The 16,025-nt window shown below is 39.1% G+C and overlaps 1 protein-coding gene across 1 annotated transcript in view; it reads right to left on the bottom strand.

Moving 5' to 3' along the window:
• disp3 (dispatched RND transporter family member 3) overlaps nucleotides 1-16,025 on the bottom strand; it is a 74,313-nt gene that overhangs the window by 12,865 nt on the left and 45,423 nt on the right. Inside the window, exons 8-14 of the mRNA XM_084390156.1 lie at nucleotides 14,353-14,441; nucleotides 12,719-12,883; nucleotides 10,276-10,437; nucleotides 6,685-6,816; nucleotides 4,737-4,873; nucleotides 1,917-2,090; nucleotides 1,609-1,735 (exon numbers count right to left, since the gene is read on the bottom strand). Of these exons, the coding sequence (XP_084246282.1) occupies nucleotides 1,609-1,735; nucleotides 1,917-2,090; nucleotides 4,737-4,873; nucleotides 6,685-6,816; nucleotides 10,276-10,437; nucleotides 12,719-12,883; nucleotides 14,353-14,441 (986 nt within the window). The remainder of the gene's footprint in view (nucleotides 1-1,608; nucleotides 1,736-1,916; nucleotides 2,091-4,736; nucleotides 4,874-6,684; nucleotides 6,817-10,275; nucleotides 10,438-12,718; nucleotides 12,884-14,352; nucleotides 14,442-16,025) is intronic.

Here is a 16,025-nt window from a genome sequence, read left to right as displayed (position 1 = left end):
AGTTCACCAAAAATGAAAATTCTGTCATTAATTTCTCACCCTCATGTCGTTCCAAACCCGTAAGACCTTTGTTCATCTTCTGAACACAAATGAAGATCTTTTTAATGAAATCTGAGAGCTTTCTGTCCCTCCATTGACAACTACGTCATTGCAACTTTCAAGGCCCAGGTAGTAAATACATTGATAAAATAGTCCATGTAACTACAGTGGTTCAACCTTAATATTATAAAGCGATGAGAATACTCATACCCAGTACGCAGTTTTACCGTTTTCGAATCCATTCAGCCGTACTCCGGGTCTGGCGGTACCACTTTTAGCATAGCTTAGCATAGACCATTGAATCGGACATGACCATTAGCATCTCTCTCAAAAAAATGACCAAAGCGTTTTGATATTTTTCCTATTTAAAACTTGACTCTTCTGTAATTACATCGTGTACTAAGACCGACGGAAAATGTAAAGTTGCGATTTTCTAGGCTGATATGGCTAGGAACTATACTCTCATTCCTGCGTAATAATCAAGAAACTTTGCTGCCGTACCATGAGTCCAGCAGGCGTAATGATATGACGCAGTGCCTGAAAATAGTCCCCAGCTCGCTAACTTCCAACGTGACCGGGACTAAGTTTGTCTAACCTATTAGACTTATTTTCAGGTGCTGCGTCATATCATTACGCCTGCTGGACTCATGGTACGGCAGCAACGTTTCTTGATTATTACGCAGGAATGAGAGTATAGTTCCTAGCCATATTAGCCTAGAAAATCGCAACTTTACATTTTCCGTCGGTCTTAGTACACGATGTAACTACAGAAGAGTCAAGGTTTAAATAGGAAAAATATCAAAACTCTTTGGTCATTTTTTTGAGAGAGATGCTAATGGTCTTGTCCAATTCAATGATCTATGCTAAGCTATGCTAAAAGTGGTACCGCCAGACCCAGAGATCAGCTGAATGGATTCAAAAACGGTAAAACTCAACTGTGTAACTCTGGGGGAGTTGTAAAATGAGCCTATTTCCAAAAAAAGTGGAGTATCCCTTTAAGGACACAGACAGTATCAGTATATTAGGCTGCTGTCACTTTAAGAGGTAACGCATGTACCCTATATATTGATACACATCAAATTCTCCCTTCTGTTTACCTTCACTCAATACATAAACCTACTGTGTTTACGAGAACACATTTCTGTGTGTTTTTGACCGCTTAGCCGTGCCCAGAAAGCTGCCTGTCAGTGTGCGAATACTGAATACAAGTTCTCTTTTGCGGCATATTGCCCTTTTAATAACTTTTTGTAACATCAAGCAGGTCCCACTCTTTATTACTCATTCATCCCCCAGACAGCAACATAGTGTCGGCCCAGATCAGGGCCACATCTGGCAGGATGTCTGGGCCATGTTCCTTTATCGCTCTGATGTGTCAATAACTCCTGCCCACTAAAAGCTACAGGGAAGACTTTTAATTTGACATTATTGCAAAGTGCACTTTAAGTATACATAAGTCTGTCCTGAAAGTGCACATTCAATAGTTAAGCGCACTTCTTTTTCACAAGGGGATGTTCTGCCACAACCTTAAATTATGCACAACTTCAAATACATTTAAAACCATGCATGTACCAGCAGGAAGTGGGGCGTAAAAGCTGCCATGAGTGGGTCCGTCGGGCCCAGAGCTGAACACACACCCCGGAGGCCCCTCACACACACGACTGGGGTACGGGCTGTTGGTGTGTTGGGCAAAATACAGCTTCCTGTCAAAAATACACAAACAGGAGATCAATTACTGGATTATTATAATCCAAGATCATTTCCAGGCATTTTGATTTGTTCAAATGGGGCACTGAGGTCTATACAGGGTTAAATGTTGCACAGTTGAGAAGCAATAAAAATGATTTCAATCAGTCACGGCTCATCTGTGAACATCACACTCGCCTGCTGTGCTGCTGCTCAACCGAAGCCACGTAGAACTCAAACTCTGATCTCCAGCGACGGCTGCCGTCACATGACCGCAGTGTGAGCATCCAGCGAGGGCGGGGGTGATAGGCGTGAGACACACACACGGTCATCCGCGTGCTGAAGTTGCTATGGGGACTGCTGTAGGCCTGTTACCGTGACAACACATCGATCAGTGTTTGTCAGCTCAGATGGAATGGGGCTATAAGGGCAATTGAAGCGTGCTGAGGTGATGCAAACACACGCCAGGACTGATGGCATTCCTGAGGCGGTGCAATAGGTCGTGTACATTGAAAGCTTTGTTTTTTCACTGAGGCATTAGCAAACAGGCGGTAATAGTTTTTGTCTGTGTAGTGAAATAATAAGCAATGTGAAAAACACATTTGCCAACCACAATTATGTTTTCAAGAAAATGGCTTATCACAGCTGTCTCTCGACACAACTGTTTGAGCTCGAGTAAACCATAGTTTCTTTTTCTTTGCTTAGTATAGTAAATACACTGGCAATCATGCAAGCCTCTGTGTGTAAATGTAAATGTAAAATAATTAGCTTTTTCCAATTCATTCATTTGGATATGAATTGAATTGACCTCGGCTCACAGGATGTTGAACTGGAATGACAGGAAGAGGAATTTACTCAACTGCAATTCAGAGAAATTCAACAGTTGCACAACAGAGAAATTTCATTACTTAAGGCCCGTTCACACCAAGGACGATAATGATATAGATATAGATCTAAAAATAAACGAGCAGCAGTGTCCACACCGACTATAACAACACAAAGCAACGGTATCGTTGGAATCACTTAGGTGTGGACACTAATATAGTTTTCATTATGGTTATCACTATTGTTATCGTTCTTGGTGTGAACGGGCCTTTAAACACGAGCATTATAGAAAATATTGTTAATTACTCTAGAAAACATTATTCATTTCACTAATTATTTCCTTATATGTAAAATCTGATCAACCAATCAGACATATTTCAATACTGTTAAAATATTTAATAAACCCACAAAACAAGTTTTGTTTTTGCTGCACAAAATTTTGCACCACATTTGTTTCAGATTACATTTTTTTAAACAAAACATATAGACATCAAAATTTTTATCTGTTTATATTACATAAATTGGTCAAATGTCTGTAAAAAGAAAGTTATAATTAAATCTAAAATAAATAGGTATAAATACAAATTTAAATGGGTTTCAAACACTGGTTATTAATAGCATTTCATGTTTCTGGTTAATGTTTTAACAAAAGTCCTTATTGTGAGTGTCCAGTGTTCTTATTGTTAATTAAAAGCTAAAACTAATAAAAAAGTATTTTCATTAATTGAAGTAAACCTGAAATTAAATAATAGATGAAAAACTTCAAAGAAAATCAGTAAAACTGAAATAAAATAAATTCCAAACAAAAAATATTTCTTTGGCATCTTGCCATCAACTTTGCGTTAAATGAGAATGGTTTATTCGGGATATCAACACAAAATCCATAACTTTTTGCTGCCATTGATCTGACTCAAATTTGGTGAAAATCGGACCAACAGTGTAGGCGGATTTCGCAAAAGTACGTTTTGAAGGAAATTCAAAATGGCAGACAGCAAGTTCGACCGACTATGGCATAATGGGTATCATTGTTCTCGGTATGACTTAAGGAATCTTTTTAGACCAGTTTCAATAAAATAAGCAAAATAAATTAAAAGCAATTCATTGTAATTTTTAACCACAAGGTGATGCTGCCCCTAACATTTTCGTACCGTGTTTCGTAACGATTCGCCACTGCGTTCCTGAAATATAGCATTTTACAACAAAATTCAAAATGGTCTATGCCTAAAATGGCCGACATGGGAAAATTAGATATTGTTCGGCATGCTGTCCCACATCTAAAGAGACTAGTCTTGATCTTTGGTCATTCTGTTCAGAAGTTCTAAGCAAAAACAGCCATTTTTCATATTTCCTGACCACTAGGTGGCACTGTGCCGAAACTGTGCAGGTAGCCTCAGGTTATGGTTGTCATAACACACACCAAGTTTGGTGTGAATATGCTAAAGCATTGCGGACATATAGCCTCACATCCACTTTGATGTACTCTTTGTTAAATTCGTTTGCGAGTTATTAAAAAACAGTAAGACAAATCAACTTGAATTCCATTACTTTTTGTTAGCATGGTCTGATCCAATTCGATTTTCATGAAAATCATAGCAAGGGTCTAGGAGGAGTTTGAAAAGGTTTTTCATAAAATTCAAAATGGCGGAGAAGCAAATAAGAAGAACCCTAAAAGATACATAAGGTGCCTACACACCTTCTGTGCTTGGCCCCTAATAAAAATTACAAAAGCACTTAACAAAATTACCAAAACTTAAACTAAAATTCAAATGAAAGCCAAAAATATTAAAATAAAAGCTCATTCAAAACGTGAGTAAATAGTATCTAAATTTTAGATACTATTTTAGTAGCTATCATAGTATTTATTCATATTTTGAATTAGCTTTTAAAGTAGAATTAAATTAACTCGATGAATTTAAACATCCAAAATACATTTGTGCATTATTTGTCTTAATTCAAATGTAACTCATATTCAGGAACAGAACGTCTCGGTTACGAATGTAACCCTCGTTCCCTGAAGGAGGGAACGGAGACGTACGTAGAACGTGATCGACTGAAAGGGAACCGGAATTTAAACATTCTCAATTCTCTCCTGAACAGCACGCAGTCCTGGTGTTTGTCTCTGTGTGTGTGTGTGTGTGTGTGTGTGTGTGTGTGTGTGTGTGTGTGTGAATGTGTGTGGCCGTACAGACCTGAAAGAAAGGCACATCCCCGTGCCCGGCCGATGATGCTTGCCAGGGTGCAGGTACACTGGCACTGAGTGAATAGCGATATAGAGGAACAGCTGAGCCCATCTCCAGCATAAACACATAGACAGTAAGGAGACCACCTGCAGAATTTTATAAGAGACATCTTTCAAAAACATAAAAACAATCGTAACAACCCTGAACTTTGAAAAGGTAGTGCTTGAGGTCTAAAATAATGTTTTTGCGAAACAGTTCAACTGACAACCCTTGACCCTTTGTGCTAGGCGGTATTAGCCATTATGTTTTGTATATAGTTGTATTTCTACTAAAACAGAATTTTTTCTAGTGCACTAGCATTTATGACCTCAAAACTAATAGACATGGACACATTTGGATTTAATAGATTATTCTATAAACCAATAAAACTTGCAACAGCATGTCCGTGGATGTAGATCAACAATGGGGTGCATTTGTTTGCATTTTATTTTGTGATTTCACGGGAGAAGAGTTAAATGTGAGACAGCTGTGTGTGCCTCGTAAAAGCGGTGATGTTTTATATGAATATGTTGCCAATGACATGGTCCTCCCAAATTTTTTTTTTTACGACTGGTAAGGGGACGATTCAAAGTGAAATATCTTCAATTAGATACTGCAGCCACTGTTCAGGGAGGAAAGACTGCATAATAACAAACTTTTTTTATTTCAAAAATCCATTGCAGTTAAGAGAACATCCAAACTTCGCTTTTCACAGCACATTAAGTTAATTAGTTGTGGGAATATAGACAAAAGATGATATTTTAAAGAATATGGGTAAACAAACAGTTGATGGGCCCCATTGACTTCCACAGTATAAGGGAAAAAATACTATAGAAGTCAAATGGGGCCCATCAACTCTTACCCTACATTCTTAAAAGTATATTTTTGTGATCAGCAGAAGAAAGAAATTCTTGTGGGTGAGTAAATGATGGCAGAATATTCATTTTTGGGTGAACTATTCCTTTAAAGGGACTTTGTTATAGGTAAGTTGCAGTATGGTAGATAGCTGATAGTTGATCAGTTGAGAACACCAGGGGAACTGGAAGCAACAGTTAAAGTCCCCCTGTAGTTCAATTAATTTTATCCTTTAAAATTTGATCACCAAAATGACATATTTAAACATTTTTCCTAAAAAAAATAAAAAAATCTTCATGCCTTAAAATAGCTTGAATGTAACTCTACACCCTTGCCTCATTTAGTATAAGTGGTTCTATGAATATGCAAATGAGCCCCGCCTCCACTCACTCACACCGGCTCAGAGATCCGCTCGGTGACGATCACACGTTGATCTGATTGGTTACAAGGTAGTTTGTGACGTCAGAAACACCAGTGATTTCAAAGCGTGTTTTTGAGACTGTCTTTGGTTCACTGCAGTTTTAAGGAGAAAATACTCAGCAATGCTGCTGACTTATGAATTTGCACAAGGTTTGTCTTAAAGCATATTAAAAACACCACTTAAACATCATTAAAAGCTTGATTTTCACCACATGGGAACTTTAACTAAATATGAACTACTTGTAACTACTTGCAAAAGAATAAGGCCTGCAACATTTAAACATCTACTCTGGCATGGCACAGGACGTAAAACCACAGTGAAGAAGACAATAACATATTTTATTTGATGGAAGTGTTTGACCTGGATAATGAATAGGGGATGCTGGACACAAAAAAAAAAAATGTTGCAAACCACTGTCCATCTTGGCCAACCTGGTTAGAGCCAGTAAAACCCCTTAACTAAGCTGGTGGGGTGAGCAGATTAACCCATGTTCTGAAGCGATTTACCAGCTTGACAACCTTTCGCTGGTACAGTATGAGCTGGTTTTTGCAGCAGGGAACGCATCAAAGACTGATTAAGTTTTGATAAAACAGGTGTCAGTGTTTTTCCACCCGTTCCTCCCAGCAGAGCAGAAAAACAAACCTGCGAGTGTCTGTGCGGTGCTGTTGGATGCTGGTTTGGACTGGTTTGAGGGAATTGTGGGATGGTTCCCTGAGGTAGAGCTTGTGAAATCAGCAGCGCTGTGAAGATTATGAGGTCGCTCCATAAAAACACCTGAGAGACACAGAGAGGTCAGGCATGTCAATCTGTACCGCTTCATTTTTTGTAATGTCTCAAATATAGAGCTAGTCAGTGGAATTTTTTAGGCATGTATCATTGTAGTATTAGCATTAGTACTATTACTAGTATTATTAATATTACTACTAGTAATATTAGTGCTGAATCTGGGTGTACAGTACCACACAACTATGTTGATCGTAGAATTTATAACAGCACCATGCTATTCTCATTTGATATCATGAGTACATGAGCAACATTAGCAGTATGCAACGTACACTACATGTACACTTCTGTTCAGAAGTTTGGGGTCGGTAAGGTTTTTTAATGTTTCTAAATTAAGCCTCTTCTTTAAAATTTTTTTGTTTACTGACCCCCAGACCTTGATTGGACATTATAAATATTACAAATATTCAAAAAGTTAGAAATACACTATTTGGACAAAAGTATTGGGACACACCCCTTGATTAATGAATTCTGGTGTTTCATGAGACTCATTGCCACATGTGTAAAATGTCTACAATCAAGCCTAACCTTGTAGTCTGCATTTACAAACATTAGTGGAAAAAAATGGGTCGTTCTGAAGAGCTCAGTGAATTCAAGCGTGTTATTGTGATAGGATGCCTCTTTTGCAGTAAGTCAGTTTGTGAAATGTCATTCCTGAGTTATCAAATGTAATCAGAGTTATATTAAAAAATATCCTGGCTCTTCCAAGCTTTATAGTGAATGGTACCCTAGATTTTGAAGCCCAAAAAGCACATCCATCCATCATAAAAGTAATTAATACGGCTCCAGGGGGTTAATAAAGACCTTCTGAAGCGAAGCCATGGTTTTTTTAAAGAAAAATATCCATAATTTGATACTTTATAAACTGCAATCACTAGCTTCTGGTGACGGCCGTATGCAAGTTCACAAGAGAGTCGAGTTCTGGTCGAAGAGTGACAAATAGGGCTGAGCAACAAACACAAGCTTGTCCCACATTTATCTTTAAAAATGATCCTTTTAGACTTCTATTTCATGACCGGTGTTTTGTTTTACTCTATCCTCTGAGCTTCCGCGTTCGTCAATACGTCATGTGTCGGGTCAGAGTTCACTCTTGGCGTGAGGGTGAGTAAATTATGGGATAATTTTCATTTTTGGGTGAATTAACCCTTTAAAAGTCCACCAACACTCTGCTCATTCCATAGCTGAAGAGTTCCAAACTTCCACTGGCATTAATATCAGCACAAAAACTGTGCGGCGGGAGCTTCATGGAATGGGTTTCCATGGCCGAGCAGCTGCATGCAAGCCTAACATCACCAATTACAATGTCAAGCGTCAGATGGAGTGATGTAAAGCACGCAGCCACTGGACTCTGGAGAAGTGGAAACGTGTTCTGTGGAGTGATCAATCATGCTTTGATTCATGGAAGTTTTGTGGAGGAGGGATAATGGTATGGAGCTGTTTATAAGAGGTTGGGCTAGACCCCTTACGCTTCCAACTTTGTGGGAACAGTTTGGCCCTTTTCTATTCCAGCATGACTGTGCACCAGTGCACAAAGCAAGGTCCAAGGTCCATAAAGACATGGTTAGATGAGTTTGGTGTGGAGGATCTTGACTGGCCTGCACAAAGTCCTGAACTCAACCCCATGAAACACCTTTGGGATGAACTGGAACGGAGAACTGGGAGCCAGGCCTTCTCGTCCAACATTAGTGCCTGACCTTGTAACCTGAAGGTGGTGGATTCTATTCTCAATACCGGCAAGAAACGACTGAGGTGCCCTTGAGCAAGGCTCCTAACCCCCAATCGCTCCCCGCATGCCAGAGTGAATGGCTGTCCATTGCTGTGTGTGTGTGTGTGCACGGTTTGCAGTGTGTGTGTTTACTACTCAATGCTCCTAATGTGTGTGCACTAACTTGGATGGGTTAAATGCAGAGGACAGATTTCAAGTATAGGTTACCAGCCTTCACTTCAAAGGTGGGACCAACTCCGTGGCGTATTCGCACCGCAGGAATTAGGAACGATTTTAGTTCTTGGAACTCCTTTTGGGGGAACTAAATTAGCTCCTACTTCAGCGTACGGTCTAACCCAGCACTATAGGAACTACCAGTGATGTAAGTGTATGTTGATCAGCCGAATGCATGCAAAACACCAGCACATGCCATTTAATAAAAAGCCATGTACACAAAGTTTATAGCCTATATATTTACTCCACAAACTAACTCTACAAACATGGAAAACAGTGATAGATGGACCTCTCAACCTTTACGCCAAGGAGATAATCCAACGCAACTTTGGACCAAGCTAAACATGATTATGTACTTCTGCTCAGCTAGCAACATTGTGCATCAACCACACAGCAAATGCTAATATTTTTCATATACTGTCTACTTTCTTTGTATAAGAGTTCTATCTAATAATGTATTAGACAGGACTGTTAAACAGAGCGTAAACTTATGAAGATGGAGAATGGGAGCGCTGTGTGTTCAGGCTCTGCCGTTCTAAGTGCCGTCAAAATAAAAGTCACATCAACAAACCCAGCTTACGTCACTTCAGAGTTCCTACTGGCAGTAAATGGCCGTATAAAGAAAATGGCCCTAGGAGAACAGTTAGTTCTCGGGGAACCACCCTGGTGGCTAGTTCCTAGAACTAAGCTCCTAGAACTACCCAGTGTGAAAGGAGCTATTGTCTATGTATTTAGATTGCAGAAACTGGGATGGGCTCAGCCCTATGGCCCTAAAATGTCATATAAGGACCAATCAATGAATGAATGAATTTAGAATGCAGTATCATTACAGTTCCTGTTAGTGGACAATACTTTTGTCCATATAGTGTATATTTTTAGGCCTTTTTGCCACTTTAATTGGTCAGGATATAGAGAGACAGAATGGGAAATTATGTGGGGAACAAATAATAACATTTCATTATTTTACATATTTCAAAATCCATGTTCAAGATTTTGAATCTCAGAAACTTACATTTTCATATATTTATGACTGAATATATAACAACTGCTGGCTTAAGCATTATAATGTTTTTGTTACATAGGATACTTGATTCTGATTCTGGTCATTTGATGGCATTCTGTGCGTGAATATTTTTGCTAAACAGTATAACTGATCACTGTTAAAAAAACAATTTCTTCCAAAGCTAGTCTAGTTTCATGTCTCCTGTGTGATAAATAATGTACAGTCAGCCAGTCATAACAACAAAAAATGAAGCCCTTGTGGGTGACACTAGACCCTGGTGCAAAGCAGATATTATTCCTTATGTAATGGCTTATTGATGAAAGCTATTTCCCGACACCCAAATATTGTCTCTACTCATGTTTCGGCTCATTGCCCGCTGCCTTCATCTACTCGATGTATCTTTCCATGAGCAGAAAATCTGTAGTCTAATTAAATAATGCAGCGCAAATGAGTCAAGCGGTCGTTTTCTATGACCCACGAGAGTGTACTGCACTGTTTAGAAGCCCACCTGAGCACATATGGCAGGAGATCCCCTGAGCGCTCAGGTTACTGCGCAGGTCCAGCAGTCTCTGTAGGTTGGTGTCTCTGTGGAACAGCACAGGCGCGTGACTGGCCGGCCGCAGGAGACAACAGCAACACACCGAGCCCAGCAGAACCAGAGCATACACACCTGAAAAACCAGACAGGATTAGACGTGCGGTGTGGACGGGGGAGGATGTTTATCACAACAAGCTAATGCTGGGTTTTAAATGCATCCTGCTACATTATGCATGACTGTATTAAGTCTATAATTATACAGCCGTTGTTTCAACACTGCTCAGGCTGCTCACCTAATAAGCAGTGGTGGACTGGGAGAAACCTGGCTCTAATTTAGCTTATTGACATGCATACAGCTGCAGAAATATGCATACTGTATACACAATAGGCGTTTGTTGAAATTTCTTGGTACACTCCACAAGCTTAATTGCAATGTCGCAGACACATACGTAAGAGATGCAGTTCATAGCTCTTTTGTTTAAACTGTGAATAGACTGACCTTGAGAATAAGAAACAAATTACAGGGAGTCTGAAGCAAAACAGCCAGGTAATTTTTTTATCTTACTCATGCAAAAAAGTGTACATTAGCAGAAAAATCTGAATCTGACTTGCACGAGTTCACTATTGTACTCTTTGTTCGTTTTTGTATAATCATTTATCAGACATTTATACCTGTGTAAGCATTCTTTAATCAGCAATTCTTCTAGTTCTTATTAAGGTATATTCTTAAAATAAATTTAAATAGACAATCCTGATTTAGTTACAAAGTAAATACTGGTAATCATTGTTATTTTAGCATTATTTATATACTATTAAAGTATTTGTTAATATTTAATAATTTTAGCTTAAATTTTGGTCATTTTATAGTCATTTTTATCATTTATTTGCAATGCGCCTTGCTTATACTCAAAGCAGAAAAACAAGCAAATTAATATACAATACATGAGTCAAAATAAATAATACCTAAACCTAGTTGCCAATATAGTTTTAGTTCTGATTTCAGTTTTAGTTAACAATAACAACACTTCTGGTAAGATATTTACAGCATACTACTCACATTATTTTTTGCATAGTATATCTAAATGATGTACTAAATATACGCAGTATACAACCAGATAACACTTCATCAATACCGCATCCCACAATGCAGTTCATTTCATCAAACTGCCAAAAGGAGGTTTACACAAAATTGTATTAAAAAACCTTAATAAAAAAAAAGAAAACATATAATGTTTATTTCCAAGTCTATCTGTAAATGTTCTTGACTGTGTCAAAAATGTGTCTCAACTATTTTAAGAAAGAGTAGGCATTATACAGTGTTATGCAGCAAGCAGAATGTTAATAGCCCACATTAAAACTGCACAGTATGTATTATATATTGCATACTATTTTTTTTTAAATAATAAGCAAATCAGTAAGCATTATTCTACACTATTCCACACTAGTATTCCTACACTAGTCCAAGCTCTAGTATGCAAACATTGTAGTCACATGACCTCACTGCATGTGTAATTCAATAAACGGTGTCCAGTTATTATAGCCTATAAAAATGTCTCCACATTTGGCAGTCTGGTCAAATAATGAGTCAAGGAAGAGATGTAGCTGATATTATCGGTTCATCCATCACACTGCACATTACACTGCGGTATACAGTATCCCATGCTCTGTTGCACACTGCACATTTTGACAAGTGTAGTAAGTCATCCAATCATTTTATGCATACCGAAAATTTGCATACTATTCATACATACTATATATAGAGAGAGTATAGAGATTACTTGTTTCAGGAAACAGAATATTATATTCCTAACAGTCTGGTTCACACTGCAGCTTATTTTTGGCCAAGAACTGTCCATGTAACACTCTTGTGAAAAATAAGTACATTTAATTGCTAAAGTATACTTCTTTTTCACAACGGCAAAGTAACAATTTTTTTTTTTTATGTGATGTGAGTAAATCTGAAGTACTGTAGCACTGCACACAAAGTGATGTGCACTCATGGATATCTATTTTACATGCTATCAAATATCTCAAATTAAAATCTTATATGATATTTTACATGAAGCTCACAAACGTTAGCAAATCAAGCAACTAGTTTTTCAGCTGAAGCATTTATTGTACCCTAATTGTAGGCTACAATACTTTGGGTTCAGACAGACTAATAAAAGCCTGTGCACCACAACTTCAGAAAGTAGCATATAAACCAGCCAATCAGAGTGCAAGGTTCCCGCCAGCTCTTGGCAGTTTTGTGTGTGCCATACAACAGACAGTACAGAACAGAACAGTCTGTGAGGGCATTGTCTGCGCCTGAGAGCAAATGAGTAAAGATGCTTAACTAATGTGAGTATTGTGAAAGCACATCACGTCTTTCGAGGGAACCACAAATGTTCCTAATTATCACAAATGTTACTGACCTATGATAGTTTTCCGTTTGTCGACGACAGGCTCTGCCACCCAGTGTCTCAGGAGCCTCTGAAGGTGTGCACTGACAACTCCCACGCTGCCCTCAGAGGACACGGACAAAGGAGCTTCTACAGAGAGCGACAGCAGGGCAGCATCCGATTCAGACTCATACACACCTGGACAGAAATCAAGACATCCTACAATTTGAGATAATGCACCAAGGTTTTCATCTTAAAGGGGTCATGTCATGAGAAATCAAAGTTGCCTTGATCTTTTGACAAATAAGTGGTCTTTGTACCATTAAAACATCCTGCAAGTTTCATAGCTTAAAACGTCCTTATAACCAAAGCATCAAGCACCAAAAACGTCTCGTTTTGATATTGCGGAATCGGTGCGATTTGCATATGACTGCCTCCAGAGCAAGACATCGACGAATAGTTACACATCATCGCATCATAGGCCCCGGCCACTGCCGTTTAGTCGCTTATTGGCTGACATTTCCCTAGACGCGTCAAAAGCAAATAAACCCATTATAATCACTGACGCTGTCTACAGTATACAGATGGGCGTTCAGTTTCTGACATGCTCAACGCACTTGAGTCTGTTGACAACAGGACAAATGGAAGAGTAAAAGAACGTTTGCTTCGACACATCCAGTTTCAACAGCTCGTTTGTGTCTCTGTACAGACTTCAGACGGATCCCAGTGTCGGAAATAAGTGCTGTATTTTAATGGCGTCCCAGATTGCATTGGAGTCGGGATGGCGCCTCGCTAACAGACATTTGTAGAGCTGCAGGCTGGGCGACACCTAACACATTCGCGAGATTCTATAATCTGTGCCTCCATGTGCATGGTTCCCCCTCTGGGCGACCCCCACATGTGTATTTCCACTGTAAGCCTCTCTGAGCATGTGTCTTTCCCTCGGCAAGCCACCTTGCCACCCCTGGGGTTGAAATATTCCACCTGCGGCTGGACACCCCAGTGATACTCCATATGCAGCCCCTCGGCTGCATATGTGTATTCCTCGTTCCCTGAGTAACCCTCAGTTACCTCGTTCCCTGAGAAACCCTCGACGTAACCCCTGTTACGTCTCCCTGCCACTTCCGCTGTACCGCTGGGAACACCTGAGTTCAGTCTCGGCTCCTCAGCGAAGAAACATATCTGCATGTTGCCGGCGTACTTCCTTATATACCCACGAGGTGGGGCGGAGTTACGCTATGCAAATTCCGCAGACCCATGGCATTTCATTGCCATTGGCTCGTTTTCTATACTCGAAGGTGATAGGCTTTCTAAGCGAAACCCCAATTCGTCGTCATCCAACGTAGCATCTCCGTTCCCTACTCAGGGAACGAGGGTTACATACGTAACCGAGACGTTTTTTCTGCATATATATATATATATATATATATATATATATTTTTTTTTTTTTTTGCAAAACGTTATCAATATTATAAGTGAACCATGACATTCAAGTGAAAAAAAAAATGCATGTCATGACCCCTTTAAAATAAACAGACAATTAAAATAGACCCTATTTACCTCCTTACTTCACATTCCTGGTCTTATAGTAAATGATTCATTGGTCCACATTATTCCAAATAAGAAATTGTATTTGTAATCTTTTATCAAAATCAAGTAATCCTTACCTGGTTCCAGTTCTACAGTTATTAGTGCAACATCATCATCATCTGAGAGGGGACTAGGGCTGGCGGACAGTTTAGTTAGTGTGGTCCACCTGTTAGGTTTAACAATCTCAGTGTTAAAGGGATAATTCACCCAAAAATCCCATATATGTCATCACTTACTCACTCTCGTGTCATTCCAAATCAGTATGCCTTTGTTTCGCTCTTTTCCATGCAGTTGCAATGAATGGGGACTTAAGTTTTCAGTCTTCAAAAACAATGTTAAAGAACCATAAAGGTGTCCATGAGATGACTTGTGCAAAAATGTTATTCACCAATAATCTTTTCCTCCACTAAGCTGTCAATGGATCACTCTGTCAGTGAATTTAGCTTGAGAACTGGAGCAGTCTGAATCATGAACAAATCATTCAGACCTGTTTTGTGAACTGGGTCAACTAATTATTTTAAAAGATTCAACTAAAAATAACGATTCGAGTTTGGTTCGTGTTGTTTATGTCAAGAAGACACTGTTTTCTGCACTGCAAATCCACTTTGATGCACTTCTAAAGGATGAGGTTACTGTTTGTATCAGTGTTTCAAGGAAGATCCGGAGCTGAAATTCAGATATGGTTAATGAGCAATTGGTTTCCGAAACACACTATAAGTGGTCGACCAATCACAACAGACTAGGACGTCTGACCAATCAATGTAGAGTAGGCTCTCGGAAAGGAGGGGCTTAGAGAAAATGTATTCTCTTGTCAAACCGTTTCAGATACTGTGACAAAAGATGTGATGCTACAGCGTATATTATGAGAAAATGTATGCGTTTTTTTAACTTGGATGCATGTAAACCTATTGTAGGAGACCTCTGAAACTAAACGTTTAAAAAAGCCTAATGGGGCACTTAAATGTACTGAAATTGCATGGAAAAGAGTGACCAGCACATTACAGTTTAAAAAAGTGTGTGTTTCACAGAAGAAAGAAAGTCATGATTTAGAACAACATAATGTTAATGATGACAGAATTTGCATTTCTTGGTGAACTATGATTTTAAAGGCATAATTCATTCAAAAAAGGAAATTTTATTCACCCTCATTTCATTCCAAACCTGAATGTCTTTCTTTCTTCTGCGGAACATAAAATATATTTAGAAGAATTTTGGTAACCAAACTGTTTTGGTCACCATTGACTTCCATTGTATGGACATTTCTTAAAATCTTCTTTAGTCAAGCAATTGCACCTTTAATGAATGATTTATGTGATAAAATTTATGTGATCCGTCCTTCGGATGAGACGTTAAACCGGGGTCCTGACTCTCTGTGGTCATTAAAAATCCCATGGCACTTCTCGTAAAGAGTAGGGGTGTAACCCCGGTGTCCTGGCCACATTCCACCCATTGGCCCTTACCAATCATGGCCTCCTAATAATCCCCTTACATTGAATTGGCTCTATCACTCTCTCTCCTCTCCACCTGTAGCTGGTGTGTGGTGAGCGCACTGGCGCCGTTGTACTGTGGCTGCCGTCGCATCATCCAAGTGGATGCTGCACACTGGTGGGGGTTGAGGAGAGATTCCCTGATATGATTGTAAAGCGCTTTGGGTGTACAGTAGTACATATGAAAGCGCTATATAAATGCCTCATTCATTCATTCATTCATTCATTCATAAAAGTTGTAAAATTCAAAGAAAAGAACATGC

This window comes from Rutilus rutilus (genome assembly GCF_951802725.1).
Source record: "Rutilus rutilus genome assembly, chromosome: 19".
NCBI lineage: Eukaryota > Metazoa > Chordata > Actinopteri > Cypriniformes > Leuciscidae > Rutilus > Rutilus rutilus.
The sequence above is the reverse complement of the archived record's forward strand: the minus strand, read 5'-3'. Positions and strand labels throughout refer to the sequence as shown.